The sequence below is a fragment of the Anser anser genome (genome assembly GCF_964211835.1).
Source record: "Anser anser genome assembly, chromosome: 11".
NCBI lineage: Eukaryota > Metazoa > Chordata > Aves > Anseriformes > Anatidae > Anser > Anser anser.
This window is the reverse complement of record NC_139732.1, coordinates 7973667-7989806: the sequence shown is the minus strand read 5'-3', so window position 1 is coordinate 7989806 and position 16140 is coordinate 7973667. Positions and strand designations below refer to the sequence as shown.

Here is a 16140-nt window from a genome sequence, read left to right as displayed (position 1 = left end):
AGAAAATATTTTGCAAGACGAAAGTGCAGCAGTGAGACTATATATTTTTTTTAAACCTTTAAGAAGTAATTTTATTTGGGTATTTTGATAGAGATTAACAAAAAATTATATTCCAGTTCCAAAAATTCTCAAAGTTTGTACTTTGGTGGAAGGTGTTTTTTATTTTTTTTTTTAAATAATTCCTTACAGCTATTGAAAATTTATTTTCAGTTAGGTTACTTTTGCTCTTTTACGATTTGTTTTTTGTTGCCATTATTGATAAAAACATAGTTGTTTACCCAATTTCAAAGGAAGAAAATTTCCCTTTTTCCAGTTACACCTTTTTAGCTGTGAGCAGAGAAGCTAAGACATATTTAGTCAAAACAGTATTCAACCCTGTAACACTTATTCACCCCCATATTTAAAATTTGCATTAGAAAAGATCTATGAATATACCTGTTGTACCAGTTGAATAGAAGCCAGTTAAGTCCTTCCAGTTGATATTCCCTGAGCTGATTGCCATTTTTATATTCCCTGGAGTGTTCTATCTTCTTCCAGGAGTTTGGAGGCGGTCGGTCCTTCAACGGAAAAACACACATGCAAATTGGCACACTTTTTTTTTTTTATTTTCCCTAAAACAGTTCTACCCACTACTTCTTGAGTCTAACAGCTGAGATTTACAATGTAATTATTCAATCTTAAAATTGGGATGGTGTCACTGTTGAAATTACTTGCTAATAAGTAGTTTGCTGAAACCTGAAATTCATACTTTATTTAAATTAATACTTTTTGAATTGAGATTATAATATCAAGCAATTGATTTCTAAAATTAAACATACAAATAGCTCGGCCCTGCTAATTTGAAACACTAATTCATTCATATGAGCCTTCAGAGAACCTCGTAAGAATCTTTGAAGTTTGACTTGGTAAGCTCTAAGAAGAGCTGTCCCACAACTACAGCCACCTGAATATTGAGGTGATATTTCTCAAGATCCCCAGAGTCTGAGTAACTTTGGATTCTGAAACTGTCCTTCTGAAATAGCTTGGGCAGTCTACAGAGTTAACTATGATCTTGCCCATTCCTTTCAGAACTTGCCCTGGTCATCCATAACGGTTTGATCGCATAGTCAGCCAGTTCAGAAAGCCAATGCCAAGAATACAAAAGGGTTGTGTAAATACAGGGAGGTTTAGTTCCCTGAATCAGTTTCACCACGAGATCGGATGAAAGACAGCATCAGCACAGGCAGGATCACGACACCGTGGACATGACACAACAGACCTGTAACCGTATCAAGGTGCATTATCTTCATCGCCCTAGCAAACTAGAAGACAGCTGAGAGGCTGCATAGACTAGCTCCAAGCTTGGACGCTCAACAGGGTGGCAACTAGCTCACAGAAGGCAACTGAGTAAAGACAAACTGCTACTAGGTGGGATTGCAGCAGAAGACTCTCTTCAGGTAGATTCTAAGTTTCAGTGTGAATAAACTCTCAAATTCAAGCAAAATACTCTTCCTAAGAGCTTCTCTGATCAGCTGTGCTTTTGACATTGCTCAGGATTTCTAAAAGCTTGCTGTTACTCTACGCTGATGCGGCCTTATCTGATGAATCTGAACTGCAGACGTGCAATTTGTGCGCCTGTTGCCAGCATCAGCAGCATCTGCCCCCACGTCCCCGTGCGGCAGCGGCTGTCCTTCCCCAGCAGCTGCGGCTTCCTCCCCTCGCGCACGAGCAGCCATCTGGCCGCTGCCCAGCCCCAGGAGCGGCCGTGCTGCCGCTCGCAAGGCTGCAGTCAGCACATACTTCCTTGTACGTGCCGGAGCCTGGGACAAAAAACGCTTGCTGCTGATGCTGAGATGCCTATCGGTTGGACGGTTGCGCTTTAATCATCTTTTTTCTCCCCAAGCCAAATACGGTAACAGAGTTGTATAAAGCCCTTCTTCCCGCATGCCAAAATGGCAGGATTTTAAATAAATGTTAGAAAAATGAAATAAATGTAATCTGAAGAGGTTAACCATGACCTCTGTCATTATATGAACATAAAAGAAAAGATAAAAATAAAATCCAAAGCCTGTAAAAGAAAATCCTGTGCATATTCAGATACGTAAAATAAATTAGAACAAGCATACTACAACACACTAGATATGCCTTAAATACAAGTAAGCTATGACCAATAACACAGGACTTTAAATAGAACAAGTATTTTTTCCCCCTCCTCCTCTGAGACAGAAGATTGATAATTTAAAGACAGCATGAATTTCCTCATTAGAAGTATTTTTCTTCCTTTCAGCTAGTCCTCGATTAAAAGAGGAAAAATAAAAGCAGGAAGCAATTATGGAATCTGTTTGATAGGCCTGTTTGCCAATTTCCTTCAGTGTTGAAGCACAAGACTTAACCGTTCTTCGCAAGAGGATGTTTTCATTTTATTCTGTACTCTCCTCGTCTTAATGGTGTTTAGATTCTGTAATAGCCAGATTCAATGTGGTGTTCATCACTCAGTTAAAAACTCAGCAAGTTCTAACACTTTGTATTTTCTGCTAAACAAAAAACTTATTTTTTTTTTAAACCGAGTAACAATTTAGATATTTATCTATGCCTACCTGAAAACATTATTATTCCTAGCTAACAAGGCACACAGATCCTTTACACAGATTGTCAATAAGCCTTACATTTTAAACACAGAAGTTTACAGTCAGGAAAATCAAATCCAATTTGCCAAGACAGACGAGAAAATTAGGTATAATTTTACCAATCTCCTTGAGTCAGGCCTGGAAGCTTGCAATTGTTCAAATTCTTCTATTTTTGCTTGATCTACATCTTCTTTCAGCTCCCACGTACTGTCTTCATATGGCAACGAACACCATTTTACTAAATAGTAAATAACAGGCTGCAGAAGAAAATTCTGAATGTTATCAGCTTTTAATTTAATATACACACTAATATACCTTAGTTAATATACCTTACTATTCGAGGACCTAACTTAGGTGACAACCCCAGAAACAAAAACACATTTCTGATACTTTTTACGGTGATTTGTGTAGGCTCTTTTTAACTAATCTACTTATCCTTGGCTTCTCATACTTTTCTACTTGGTGTAGACCCCTGAAGTACTTTTCAATTCCACTTTCCCACAAGTAAGTTTCAGTCTGTGGGAAGACAAATTACTACAGTGTGATATTTGTGGAAACAGAAAAAAATAATTTAACACAGAGGTACCACCTGGAATATGTCTTCCACTCTCCATATCGAGCTACCTAAGCCTAAAACAAAGCACTCGAGAGTGCACCTGAACCAGAGATCTCTTATATAAAATAGAAAGCTTTTATTCCCAGCAGACCTAGATAAAAATTTAAGAAAAGTCTCAAAAAGTGGAACCAAGGCAGATGATTTATTTTGAATCAGTAAATGAAGATTTAGAAGCTAAATACAAAGTTTTCGGGGCAAAGTGTGGGGGAACAACATTGTTTTCTAAAAGCATAATAATGTCAAATCTGCTGCACACAATGAGAAGTAATTTTAACTCTCAACCTTCTTTTAAGATTACAGCAGAAATCACTGTTTAAAAGTCTGCTCAGTTTGCTATCTGAAAGAACAGATTAAGTTATCACAGCTATTCCAACACCCTTAAATAGACAAATTTACCAGTCTTTGGTCTCTGCTTGTCACTCAGACCCTTTCTGAATTTTGGCACATTATTTGCTTGATGGGTTTTTCCTTTTTGATTTTTTAAAACTTGCATTCTTGGCCTGTAATAGCTTTCCAGAAGAGGTACACTGGGTAACAAGGGTTCTGATAAATACAGAGAAAAAGGTTCACTGATAGCCACACTGGTGGCTATCAAAAAACCTCTAAATCACTGATTGTCAAAAGGATAGGGATGGAGTTAGAGAGGAAGAAGGTACCACCACTGGACATATTTATGGCCTGCCTTCTTGTGATTTTTCCAGCAGTGATCCCTCATCACTATCAGAGACATGACTGTACATGGGATCAGTCTTTCGTCTGAACTCACATGGTTCTTACCAAAACTTGCATTTATATCAATAACCACCTAAGCTTTGTTTACTATTATATATTAATACTAATAAAAAGAGAAGCCATTATACTTTGTGATTTCTATTCCAAAAACATGACTAGCATAGGAAATGATAAGACTGACATGGCTCATTAAATTTATCTTCAAAGCTTAAAATCATGGAAACGTTACTCTGAAACCTGCTAGAAATACAATTATCAGAGGTGCATCTTCTAGATTTGCTTTAGGATATATTTACCTCACCAGTGTCCTTATCTTCACAGAGAGAGACTTCTAATACCCGGTCTACTTCAACGTAGTCAGGATTAAAAGGTTCTTCTTCCATCTGCAATGCAAGATTAATAAAATTAGGTGAGAGGCCAAAAAAAGCTGGCATTTGCTGAGACTTGGTCTCATCATACACAAAATCCAATTGGGTATGTATGAATTCGATAGTTATGAACTGAGGCTTTTGCAGCTCTCCCCTGCCGTCACCCTTTTCAAGAGACAACTGGCACTGAAGAAGAATCTGACATTATGCAGATTCATTTAGGCATGAAGTGCTCTCTTGGAAGCAGAGAACCTCGCCATGCTAAAATATCCCTTCCCTCCTTATCACTTAAGTAGTTACCCAAATAATCCTCTATTTAAAACACGCAAGTCAGGTTAGCTCAGTGACTCCAGGAGAGTTGCTCTTAGAATTATGTTAAACAAGCCACCTCCTGCTGCAACCCAACACCCAGTCCTGATGGCTAAACTTCACTTTTCAGCATTCAGTTCTTGTATTTTAAAAACTAATATTAATCACAATTTTGACAAGGAAAAAAGCAGCTTATTTTAATTGCGTATTTCATACTCACATCTGCAAAAAAGTGAGCTCTTTGTGCTTGCCTTAGTTTGAACCGTTTTATTTTCTGCTGGATTCTCTTATCCTTTAAAAGCTGCTGTTCTGTGGCCCACTCACAGTGGAGATAAGAGCTAAAATTACACAGATTAACGTTAATATATTAGTGTAAGCCAAAGCTTACTATTTATTTTTAACACACAGTTCAAATAATATAGTTCATAAACCAGAAATTCACTCAAATAAGAGACTATTTTATCATTTAAGACAGAATTCACTGTAAAGATTAAAGATTTATTCTTCCAAATAATCATATTACAGCATCTAGTTAAGGTGGCATATCCAAAGAACTCTATGGATTCCTAAATCTCTTTCAAGTGATCTGAGAAGAAAATCACGCACATTTAACATGAACTTAAATAAAGTTAAATAAAGGTCTCTTAGAGTACCTGACACTCCAAAAACATGTGAATCCAGAAACACCTAAGTTACATTCGTTAGCAAGAATCTAATAAAATTAGTCATGTAGGTAAAATAAAAGAAAATCTTAAAATTTTAAGTTCACAAAGAAAAATGTGAAAAAGAGAAAACCGTTCACAAGTAATCTTCAAATAACGCAAAACTTTAGTACATGAATATGGTCCTTACTTTAGTCAACAGCTTCAGTGAAACAACTCTAATACTTACTAGTTCTTGTATTTTACAAAAAACTCTTCTGTTTCTACAGTCATCCCTGCAGATATCTAGAACAGAAATTTCAGGGAGTTGTAAAATGCTGAAGCAAAACCCATTTTCAAATATGCAATTTCATCCAATGACAATCACTTACTTCTTTCTTTATTATCCTAGAGGATAAGATTTTGTCTACAATTGCTGCATCTTCTTCACTTGGATTCTCCTACAAATGTAGAAAACCCATGACATCATTATAAATAGCAGTAAATGCTCCCTCTTCAAACCGATCAGGCTTAAAGGCTTCATCAGCACCAGTGGCTTGTTAAAAGATCAACAGCGAAGGCAAATAGGAGTTTTATCAGTAGCAGTCTCTACCATACTGGTAGACAAATTTAAAGTACAATGAATATTACTCCTTCAACATAGACATTTGTTTAACGGAAAGGCAAAGGCAGATGAAGATGATTGTCTTTATCTTAGATTAATATTTTATTACTACTATTTAGGCCAATAAAATATGTTCCCATACTAAACCAAAATATTTTTCTTAGGATGCAGGAGGTTAACTTCCAGATGTTTATCTTAAAAGGAAGGTCAATATCTATCCAGAGAGAAATGTAAGTAAAAGTTCAGTTCATCTTCCAAAGACCAGACGACTCAGTGCTCACCTGCCATACACACTTATTGTGCAAGCAACAGTGATTCTGATGCTTTCCAGAAACAGACTCACTCTGTATGCCCCGTTAAATTAATCTGATACAGTGAACATACCCTGAGCTTCATTACACAGAGATGGAGAAGCAAGAACTCTAGCAGACAGGTTAAAAATTAGTAAAGTGAAAACCTTGTAGCATAATACATCAAGCATAGATTCACTCTGAACACAGATAACAGAACTATGCTGTGGAATCAGACAAGGTCATGCCTGTGAATTCCAGCAGGGCTTAGGTGTGAGAAAGACAGTGGATTATTTAGCTCTGCTAACGCTCAAGCTGTGGTTCCAGAGACAGTGAGCCCATGTTTAAAGGTTGCTTCCATTAAGGTCAACCTCCCTCCTGTCCGACTTGTTCCCAACCATAGTATCTCCCTTACAGCTCGGACATTCTTTCAATTGTCTCAAGAACACTTTTATTAAATTTATTTCCTGCCACTTTATTTACTTGGAATCGTTCAACTCCAAGTTCAAGTGCCAGAATTGGCACAAGTTAAACAGTAAAGTGTGAACCTGAGGGGAGAATGAGGAAGGAAAGGAGCACCCTTCTTAAAATCTTGCTAAGCGGAGGTCCCCATAGGCTCAATTAATTTTATGTTTTGGGAAGTCATAACAACAGTAGTGCACAGCTTTATCCTGTACCAACAAAGTATAACACGTGACTCCAGTCATACCTATCCTTTGTCTTACCTTTACACTTATCCCTAACTTCAGTTAAGTCAGTAAATGCTTTTAACAGAAAAAGAAAATGGTTCTAAGTCATTTATTTCAATTCTTAGGACCTTGTCAAGATGTCACATTGAATAAACTATAGATTAGTAATAATAATTCTGAGCTTTATTCACTGAACTCCTTGAGACAACTGGGCAGTTCCTACTACTGACCAAGGTAGATTTTACTTACCACAAATAACTGTAAAGGCTGTTCAGCAGGTAAAGGAGCTGAATTCTTTTTGATTTTCACAGAAACTTTAGCTTCTTCTTCTGACTGCTTTCCTTCTCCTTCTTCAGCATACTTTTTCCGTTTAACTTGACGATTTGATCTTCTCTTCTGCATGGAGTAGAATAAAACTAAGAGGCTTTACCAAAAACTTCCTTCAACATGAACTGCAAGTTTCAGGGTTTTTTTAAGCAATACTTCAGCTCTATCTAAAATCAATGGCCAGCATCTGATGGAATACATCAAGCATGTGAACCACAGGGTAAAGAAGTAGCCAAATCCTATTTTGGACCAATTAGACTATTTTTTTTCCCTAATGCTTTTCACAGGAACATTTGATGCTTTTATTTTTAGCATTCAGAAGCAAACACAGATCAATAATTTGAGGGTGGGTGAACTAAACTGACACATAATAGATTTCCCTTAAGAAAGCATCAGTATTTCAACAGCAGTTGAAACAGTAAACAGCAGAACAGCTGTATGTTCTTGTCCAATTCAAGAATCTCAGTGAAAGATGCAAAATATGCTATCTCCATTAAACAACAGTAATATGAAAATTAAGAAGATATTCAAAAACAGTAAGAGGAAAGATTATTAGATCTTGTTAGTCAAATTGTTGATCAACTCTGATTTGATTGTTAATAGCTTGTTTCTTTATTCATGTTTTTCTCCTCCACTTTGATCAAGCTTATTTATCGCAGCATTTTGCCTACTCAGCTTTTTCTCTATCTTCCACTCTTGTTTCTGCAAGTATCTGAGGACAACAAGCTCCAACTGGAGAAATAATGTTATACTATATTAAAGAAATCCTGTCTAGGACAGTAATTTCTTCTCATCCCTCTGTTTAAGCTTCAAAAACTTAGATTACCTTCAGGTATCCTCCTTTCCTTGCCACAGTACAAATTGATAGGACACTGCATGTTTAAACATAGGATTGACTTGTAAACCTACTGCATAAATAGTGATAGCAGGATCACAACAGTCAGTTAACAAACAGCCACTAACATTTGAAAACATTGCAATCCCCTTTAAAGAACTGACCATCACAGAAATAAAATCCAAGTAGAATAGCTTATATTAATAACATTTATTATACTGAGCTACACAGAAAGCATATTTTTGTTTAGGAAAAACCACTGCTGGTTGCAGTATACTGCAGTAACCAGCTGGAAAAGAAAAATTTGCGGATAGACCAAACCCCAACATCCTGTGGTCATACTGGCTTCTGCAGAGCAGAAATGAAGTAACGGTATGATTGCAGCACAGGAACTTTCTTCCTGTTAAATTCAAGCCTTGGTCTGGCTGGTCTCTGGTAAAAGATGTTTCTATACTTTAACAACTATTTGAGAAATATTTTAGTAAGGTAGAGAAGTTGTAAAATATATACAATACAGTAAACATCAAAGAATGAGCATCAGACCATTCTTCTGTAGAAGCTAATTGTGCATAAAACAGTCAACTTTCCACAAGAAAAACAATCAGACTAGCTATTCATCGATAGTAAGTGTGCATGGGGGACAATTTAAGGCAAAAATAAACTTCAGATTTAAACAGACTCTAAGAATGTGACATTATAGTTTCAATCAATAATACTTTGAAGAAAGTAGGCAAGTTTTTATACAAACTGCTAGTTAATAGAAGCAATGCAAAATGATGCACGAATTAAGAACAAAAGGGTTAAGAACTAGGTTCCAGTTTTACTCATTAAGTAGTTGTTGATATTTTATTTAGCCTACTGAGTCATTAAAATGCATTTTCAATCCTTTTCAGTATGTCTTCTCTTAATTTATGAAATGATTAACAAAACATCAACAAACCTACATTCTCCAAAGTATTTATATAACCTCTTTTGTTTGAAAGAGGCTGTATACTTCCCTGAGCTGAGAAGTATGGCCATAAAAATGATACAAGGAACAAAATAAAGTAGTACTGCACATTTTTCCAACAAATAAATCAACGTACTAAAGGAATATACTTAGTGAGAAACTAAACATACCAAATGAGTTAGGGAAAATTACCTAAAAATACACTAACCTTCCCCACCTGGGTTAAAATAGAAAGCTACTGGCAATAGGAAAAGAAAATCATGTTCAAATACTAAACAGACAATGAATTAAAGCAGAGACTGAAGTAAAGCAACAGATGTCTTTCCTGTTATGCTTCTCCGTAACTCTTGTAGGTAGGCAGAGCAGTGTTACGTGACATTCTGCAGCATGATTTTTTGCTGTCCCATTCCACCCGTCAGTATCTCCACCCTCTGTTCCCTTCATACAAGGCTCATATAATACTAAAAATCAAATAGCTAAAAAAACTTCCAAAACAATAACCAAAAAGGAATGAACTTCAGTCTTTTGTATTAAAGTTGTTGATCCAAAGGATTATATTCACATGTTTACAGAACTCTATTGGTAAGTTACAGTACTTTAGAACTATGAAACCTTTCACCTCCTCTCAAGTCTGCTAAATGGGCCTTCCACACCAAGACAAATACCCTAAGGAATAAATCATTCCACAGTCTCTTCCAGGTAACCTTTACCTAAGGCACTTCATCATTTAAATTAATAAAAAGCCATTCTTGGAAATGGCTTTGGATCCTCTTCTCCCCAGCATTATCATCTGCAAAATACTAAAGGTCAGCTCTGCAATTCATGATTATTTTCTGACATTGTCATCAGATCACGCAATTAATTTTTACTCAGCGACTTATTATGAATATTGATTACATCCCCTTCAATGAAATTGCTACAGAATAAAAACGTGTACATATTCAGAATGAAATCTTGGGTTTTAATGCTGCCCGCCCAGAGGAACAGAGTTGCAATTCTGTTACTAATCCGCATATAAATAGGGTACTATCTCTTACACAGTCCATATTTCTTTGTGCATAAAGTTTGTAAATGATTAAATGACTATACCAGGGGAATCTATTAAAAAATGAAGACAGAAAAGTTACAAGGGAGAGATGCCAGGAGAGAATGACTCCACCCCTTCAGTTCTCAATCCTGCACTTCCTTCAGGTGCATTTCAGAAGCAACTAGAGCCTATCAGCATACTGAGCATAGCTCCTTCAGATCCAACACTGTAAAAAAGTAATTCTTCAGTTTCTACAGAAGCAGTGCTCAGAAAAAGAGCAAAGTTTGCCACAGGCCTTTTAAATGTTCTCCAAGAGCTGGTATCACCGATAAATGCCCCTTCTATTGGGCAATTACCACATTCTCCTCTTCTTATTACAAAGTCACCCACAGTAAGCATCAGGTCTAACTGCCAATTCAATAGATGAGTACTTACAGTCTCAAATCTACAGACTTCTGTACTGAAATGCAGCAGATGCAAGCAGGACATTGATGTCCCATTACTACAGAGGGATTCTAACCTACAGGATTCTCTTATTTCAAAAAGGGAAAAGTAGCTGACAATGTGAGGATTGTATCTATGAGCGACACATATTACTGAGAGAAAAACAGTAACTCACTCTATCAACAGAAGTATAATTCTTTGGAGAGACAGGAAAAAGAAAGCCTATAGACGTAAGAGCAAATACAAATTTAAGAGAAAAACTCTGACTGCTTACCTGCGAGTCTTCATCTTTCACTGGCCGCTGCGGAGTCTGCTTAGCATCAGACAATTCATCTGAAGATTCATTTTTTCTTTTCTGCTTCTTACCCAGTGTGATGATTAGCTTTCTGTTAGGAAGAAAATTAAAAAACAGTTCTAAGTGAATGCTATATACTAAGTTTACTTAACTTCAAGATTAAAAACAATGCCACATAGACTAGCAATTCCATTACCCTTATTACTATAAAAATCAGGAAGCACCACGCCCTTAAAAAGGAAAAATACTTCTCAAAACAAAAAGCTACGATTGAACACTAGGTATTTCCTACTCATGTGTCTGGGTTTCTCTACAAGTAAGCAGTTATCCAACTACCTTATACTCCTCTATCAAATATTTTATATCTATAAATGAATAACTGAAACGTAAAATCTAACATTTAAACTAACTGACAATGGTAAATTATATAGACAAAAATTGGCATACCTATCATCTGCAGGTGATGACAGTAAATAACTTGCTGAAAATAACTTCTCATTGTAAAACATATCTTTTCTTATCAATATTTAAAAGATTAGCTACAGACAACAATCTAAAACAATTCAAAGCTGTCTGACATGCAAAGCTTGTATGCTTAATCCAGTCATTTAATGGTAAAAGTGAAAGAATTACACGAATCATTTTTGCCTTTAAGAAAATTAAAAAGCTGTATTCAAACCCCAGTAGTTTTATCTCTAAGAACTCTTAGTATACTCTGAGAGCCAACACTGTGCTGAAGAAATTGGCTAAATTCTAATGAAAAACCACCAATTATTTCTCAGTTGAGCTTTAAAGGTTATACTATAAATTATGGTACCAATGTCATCTAATTTGTTTGTATCTAAAAGGTGTCAAAATATTTCTTTTTTCATATTCGAGATGTGCCAAACACTACTCTTCAAATATGTTTTCAGTGGAATAATCACAGAATGATTACAAACTACCCAAAAACACAGACATAAAAATCTGTCCTAAAACACATATTTCACATAGTATCTGATCATCAGCTCTGTGTAACAGAGAAAGAGACAACTGTTCCAGCACACACGTCTCTGCTATTTGTGGCACAAATTAAGTGGCTGACAATAGCTTTTAGACAGACAATTCGAGTTATTTTATGCCAAAGTAGCATCCAACATATTGGCCACCTGAAAAAACACTGATGAGAATGTGGTGGTGGTTGAAACACTTATCTCATTTTTTTTTTTGGGGGGGGGGGGGGGGGGGAATGTCCAAAAAAAAGAACTATCACATATTTACTACAACCAAATCAACACTCCAGAAAATGAAAATCTTAATCTACCAAAATATTATGGGTAGGATTAAACAACATGGCTGCCAAAAGATTACAGACAGTTTTTAAAACACTGAACATTTTCACGTTTTCAGTATTTAGCCGCTAAGTGTGGAAAGGTCAAAAAAATAAAGAAAACATTTTCCACTCCCATTTTTTTTTGTTTCATTATGAACTGAACAGTGCTGGAAAATGCACGATGAAATTACATTGCAATAAGCATGATCACAGAGCTGCTTGTTCACAGGGCTGCCTGCTCAGAGGGAAATTCTGGTCTTCAAGCCCTTGCTTTTCATTAGGCATCCTCAGCTTGTTATTTAGAAAACACTTATCATAATTGCTGGAAATAATTTCAAGAATGAATACAACGGTTTTCCCACTGTATATGAAAACAGACTCTTTGATTTTTCCCTTGCTTTTCCATATCTAATGAGGAGTTTATTTATGTATTAATACTGTTGGATCCTCAGATATTTGTTAAATATGCTTCTTTCAGGAGATAGGCTTGGATAAACCACTTTCTTCCTCTTTCATCTCACTTTCTTCCATAGAATTTAAAGGTGTTATATCAGCACTTACCAGCTAATGTGTTCAATTAGCTAGTATTTTTGAAAGTAGTATAGACAAGGCACACTGATTGACTTTCTGAACCTAGTTATCCTGAGTTGCGGATACTACAATTTAACACTGATTTAAAGGGAAATGCAACAAACTGGTGGGATAGAATTTGTTGGAAGACCAGCGAACTGACAAAACCATCCCTATCCCAACAAGTTCTAGAGCTGCACATTTGGAGATTGGGAAAACATGAAGAAGCATCAGGAATGCTTCTCCTGCTCTTAAATTCTGCCTGTCGCATCTGCTTCTGACCATGGCTGGAGACAGAATACTAGGCTAGATGAAACTCCAGGGAGACCTGGTCAGGCACTATTGTAAGCTTTGTCCTTAGGTTATCAGTAAGTGGAACACGCTGGGCTGATCTCTAGCTGTCCCTTGCTGATCTTTTCACTGAAATACCGGACATAGAATGTATTCAGACTATTGAACTCATAATTTGTAGATTATTATTTTTCTCCAATAAATATTCTTTCATTAACTAAGTGCTGAATACAAGTGAAGCTGGACAGGATCTTGGGAGGACATTTGGTCCAATTCCTGCTCAAAGCCAGCGGCAGACAGGGCCTTGCCCTGCCAAGCACTGCTCATCTCCACAGCTGATACGTCCCTGGCCAACCTAATCCAAATCTGGACTCTTTCTACATAACAGTGGGTTAAAATATTTCATAAATGCATGTTGCCACGTTAAACATTTGTACCTGTGCAACCAGGTTCATCCTCGATTCATACCCTAGTGCCTAATATTCTAGGTTCAGGTTCCTTTTGGGTTCAAGCAGCACAGCGTGATGGAAGGCCATGACCATTTTCCTACAGCTTGTAGTGCCATCCACGGAATAGCAGATCTTCAGCTTTAGAACACGGGGCTGTTTTGGGATTACAGACTTCTCTACATCTTTTCCTGCACATTTTTCCCTTCCTTCTCTGTAGCTTTGGTCTCCCTGTGTGCTCACCTCTTGATCTGTCCCTGCAATCTTATAAATATTCCACTTGCCCATCAGCTGTTGTCTTATCTTAATCTTGTATTCCCTACCCCCGGTACTTTTCTTCACATGCATCTTCCTGAAATTTTCTTAACATCTTCTTTACACATTACTGATCAGAATGTTTCATCCTCCATGTGGATACGATGCCAATGAGGAATAATTGCAGTTTCACTTCCTTCTGATCCAGTGCCCAGAACTACCATGCAATTTGGTATCAGAAGTTGCTGAATGACAGTATGGTGCTGAAGTCATGCATTTCTCTTAGTAAAAGTGCAATCTGCTCATATTTTGGCCATAAACTTCAAAAAAATCTGCTATGTGAAAACAATGATTTTCAGAAGCTTGTAAACTGGATCAATTCTGTGAAATTTTTTCATTGACAGAGCAAGTTGCCTTGCCAGTTTATAGATTTCTGCAGGAAAGCATAAAGATCCTTGGCTAAAATCCCTTTTTCCATGCTGAAACAAACTCTTCTGAACAGAAACTATCTATTCTGTTTCTATGAAAAGGAAGCAGCACACTGTAGACACAGAATAAATAATGTCACTCAACTCCATTCCAATTTAATTTTTTCTTGCCTTCTTAAACTTAAAATCTTATTACATAACATCTAGAAATACTGTAGTTTGCTTCAACATGTTTTTCTTCTTCTCTGTCTTCAAAGTAAACCAAAAATGTTGAGAAACGTATACAAATGGAAGAGATTAGAAAGAAGCCATCTGAGGAGCCAGTTTTACTCTTGATCCTTAGCACATAACTCCTAAAGTGATTTAGGTCTCAAAACTAAAAGAAACCATCAGCAAGACCACCAGGAACCACTATTTGAGGAACAAATCTCTGGACAGTGTAACTGCTTTCCTACAAATTAACAACCAGTTAGAATCTGGTCCATTCCTCCTGTTTAAGAGCAGAAGAATGTGATGGAAGAGTTGTCAGCACTTTTAACAGCTATAAAATTATGAGAACAATTTTCAAAGCCTTAAAAATATTGAACGTGAGCAAGTATGAAAGAGGAAAAAAAAGGAAAACAGCAAATTTGTATTAGGGGTGTAAGAAACAGAAAGATATTGCTGACTTTGAAAGTAGCATTTCAGTTGTTTTCTCAAAATCAAGAAACACTAAATAACTAATCATTAGTATCCGAACAGCCACCTCCCAAATACTTAATTTGTAGTCAAAGCATTTTATTAACTCATGAGTAATAAAATGCTGGTTATCTACATCATTAGTGTTTATCACCAAAAACTTAGCTAAAAATCCTATTTATTAGCAAAATAGAAAGCAGATATTTCCTTGACAAGATAGCATATCCTCTTAAAATGAGAAGTATATTGATGGTATGAAAACAGTTACTCTCATCCTTTTAGCATGTTTAATAAATAATACCAACGCCCTAATATTAGCCACTGTCTCCTTCTCCAAATATATCTCAAATTAGTAACTTGAATTGGAGACAGATTTTTAAAACACTCATCTAATCTTACTTGGAACAGGCAGCCATTTCAAGCTCAGACAGAACTAGAATAATAATGCAAGAGAAAAAACAAGTACGTTGTTTTTTGTTGTTGTTGTTGTTAATAAGACCATATTGTTTGGCACTCAAATACTTTGTAGTAGGTTAGCAGACTTCAGTTTCTGTCACTTAAACCCAACTGGTGCATCAAAACTAGAGTTTGGGAGCAGAGAAAACTACGCCAATGAGTCATGGCTCAATGCAAACACATCCCAGGAAGACGATTGAATCTGAAATGTGTGTGATTTCTAGTCATGAAAAAAGAGGGTTACGATCTGATGGAACAAAGACATTCAGTGACATCTCCTCTACTTGAGCATAGATCATAGAGCCAGCATTTCCCGACTTATATAAAACATACAAGACAATCGACAATGTCTACTTTCTAGGAAATTCACTCCAGGTTCTTACATTTAACCTTAAATGATGCAGGATCAGCTACTAGGTGAATCACTTCCTTTTTTTTTTTTTTTTTCCATCCCCATGTCTCCTGCTGCTGAGTTTAGAAAGGATTCAAACCATCTTGACAGAACCATATCAACAAGTGATAATATAAAGATTTTTCTACCAGGGTCTTGCGTCCTAAAAAGGCTCTGTACTGTAAAAAGTACATCTGAGACCCATTTCAAGACAATAATATTTACTTATTCGGGTAGTTAACAGGATCGTGTAGGACTTGCTGGATTCATTATTATGCAATTTAAGGGTTAATAAAAAATCAGCACTGTCCTTTTAGCACATGAAACCATACACCCACTTCTGATAACAGGAAACAGTTTTGAACTTATGGGCTACGATCCCCAACTGAACTTTTGTAAATCTAATTCCTATGGTTTGGGGGAATTTATTTAGTTATTTATTTAAAAACAAACAAACAAAACTACCTAGCAATTAAAAAGTTTTAAATATAGTCTAATGATACTGCCTTTTATATCACTAATGCTGAGCTACTGCTTTTAATCAGGACCATGATATTTAA

General features: G+C 36.3%; 1 protein-coding gene across 13 annotated transcripts in view; it reads right to left on the bottom strand.

Annotated features, from left to right (window-relative positions):
- Window positions 1-16140, bottom strand: part of CHD9 (chromodomain helicase DNA binding protein 9) — a 94410-nt gene that overhangs the window by 33809 nt on the left and 44461 nt on the right. For all 13 annotated transcript variants that reach the window (XM_083851433.1, XM_083851442.1, XM_083851443.1 and 10 more), the window contains 8 exons: window positions 10733-10844; window positions 7126-7272; window positions 5665-5733; window positions 5523-5578; window positions 4852-4969; window positions 4251-4337; window positions 2726-2863; window positions 436-557 (listed from right to left, as the gene is read on the bottom strand). In XM_083851433.1, coding sequence (XP_083707559.1) covers window positions 436-557; window positions 2726-2863; window positions 4251-4337; window positions 4852-4969; window positions 5523-5578; window positions 5665-5733; window positions 7126-7272; window positions 10733-10844 — 849 coding nt within the window. The remainder of the gene's footprint in view (window positions 1-435; window positions 558-2725; window positions 2864-4250; window positions 4338-4851; window positions 4970-5522; window positions 5579-5664; window positions 5734-7125; window positions 7273-10732; window positions 10845-16140) is intronic.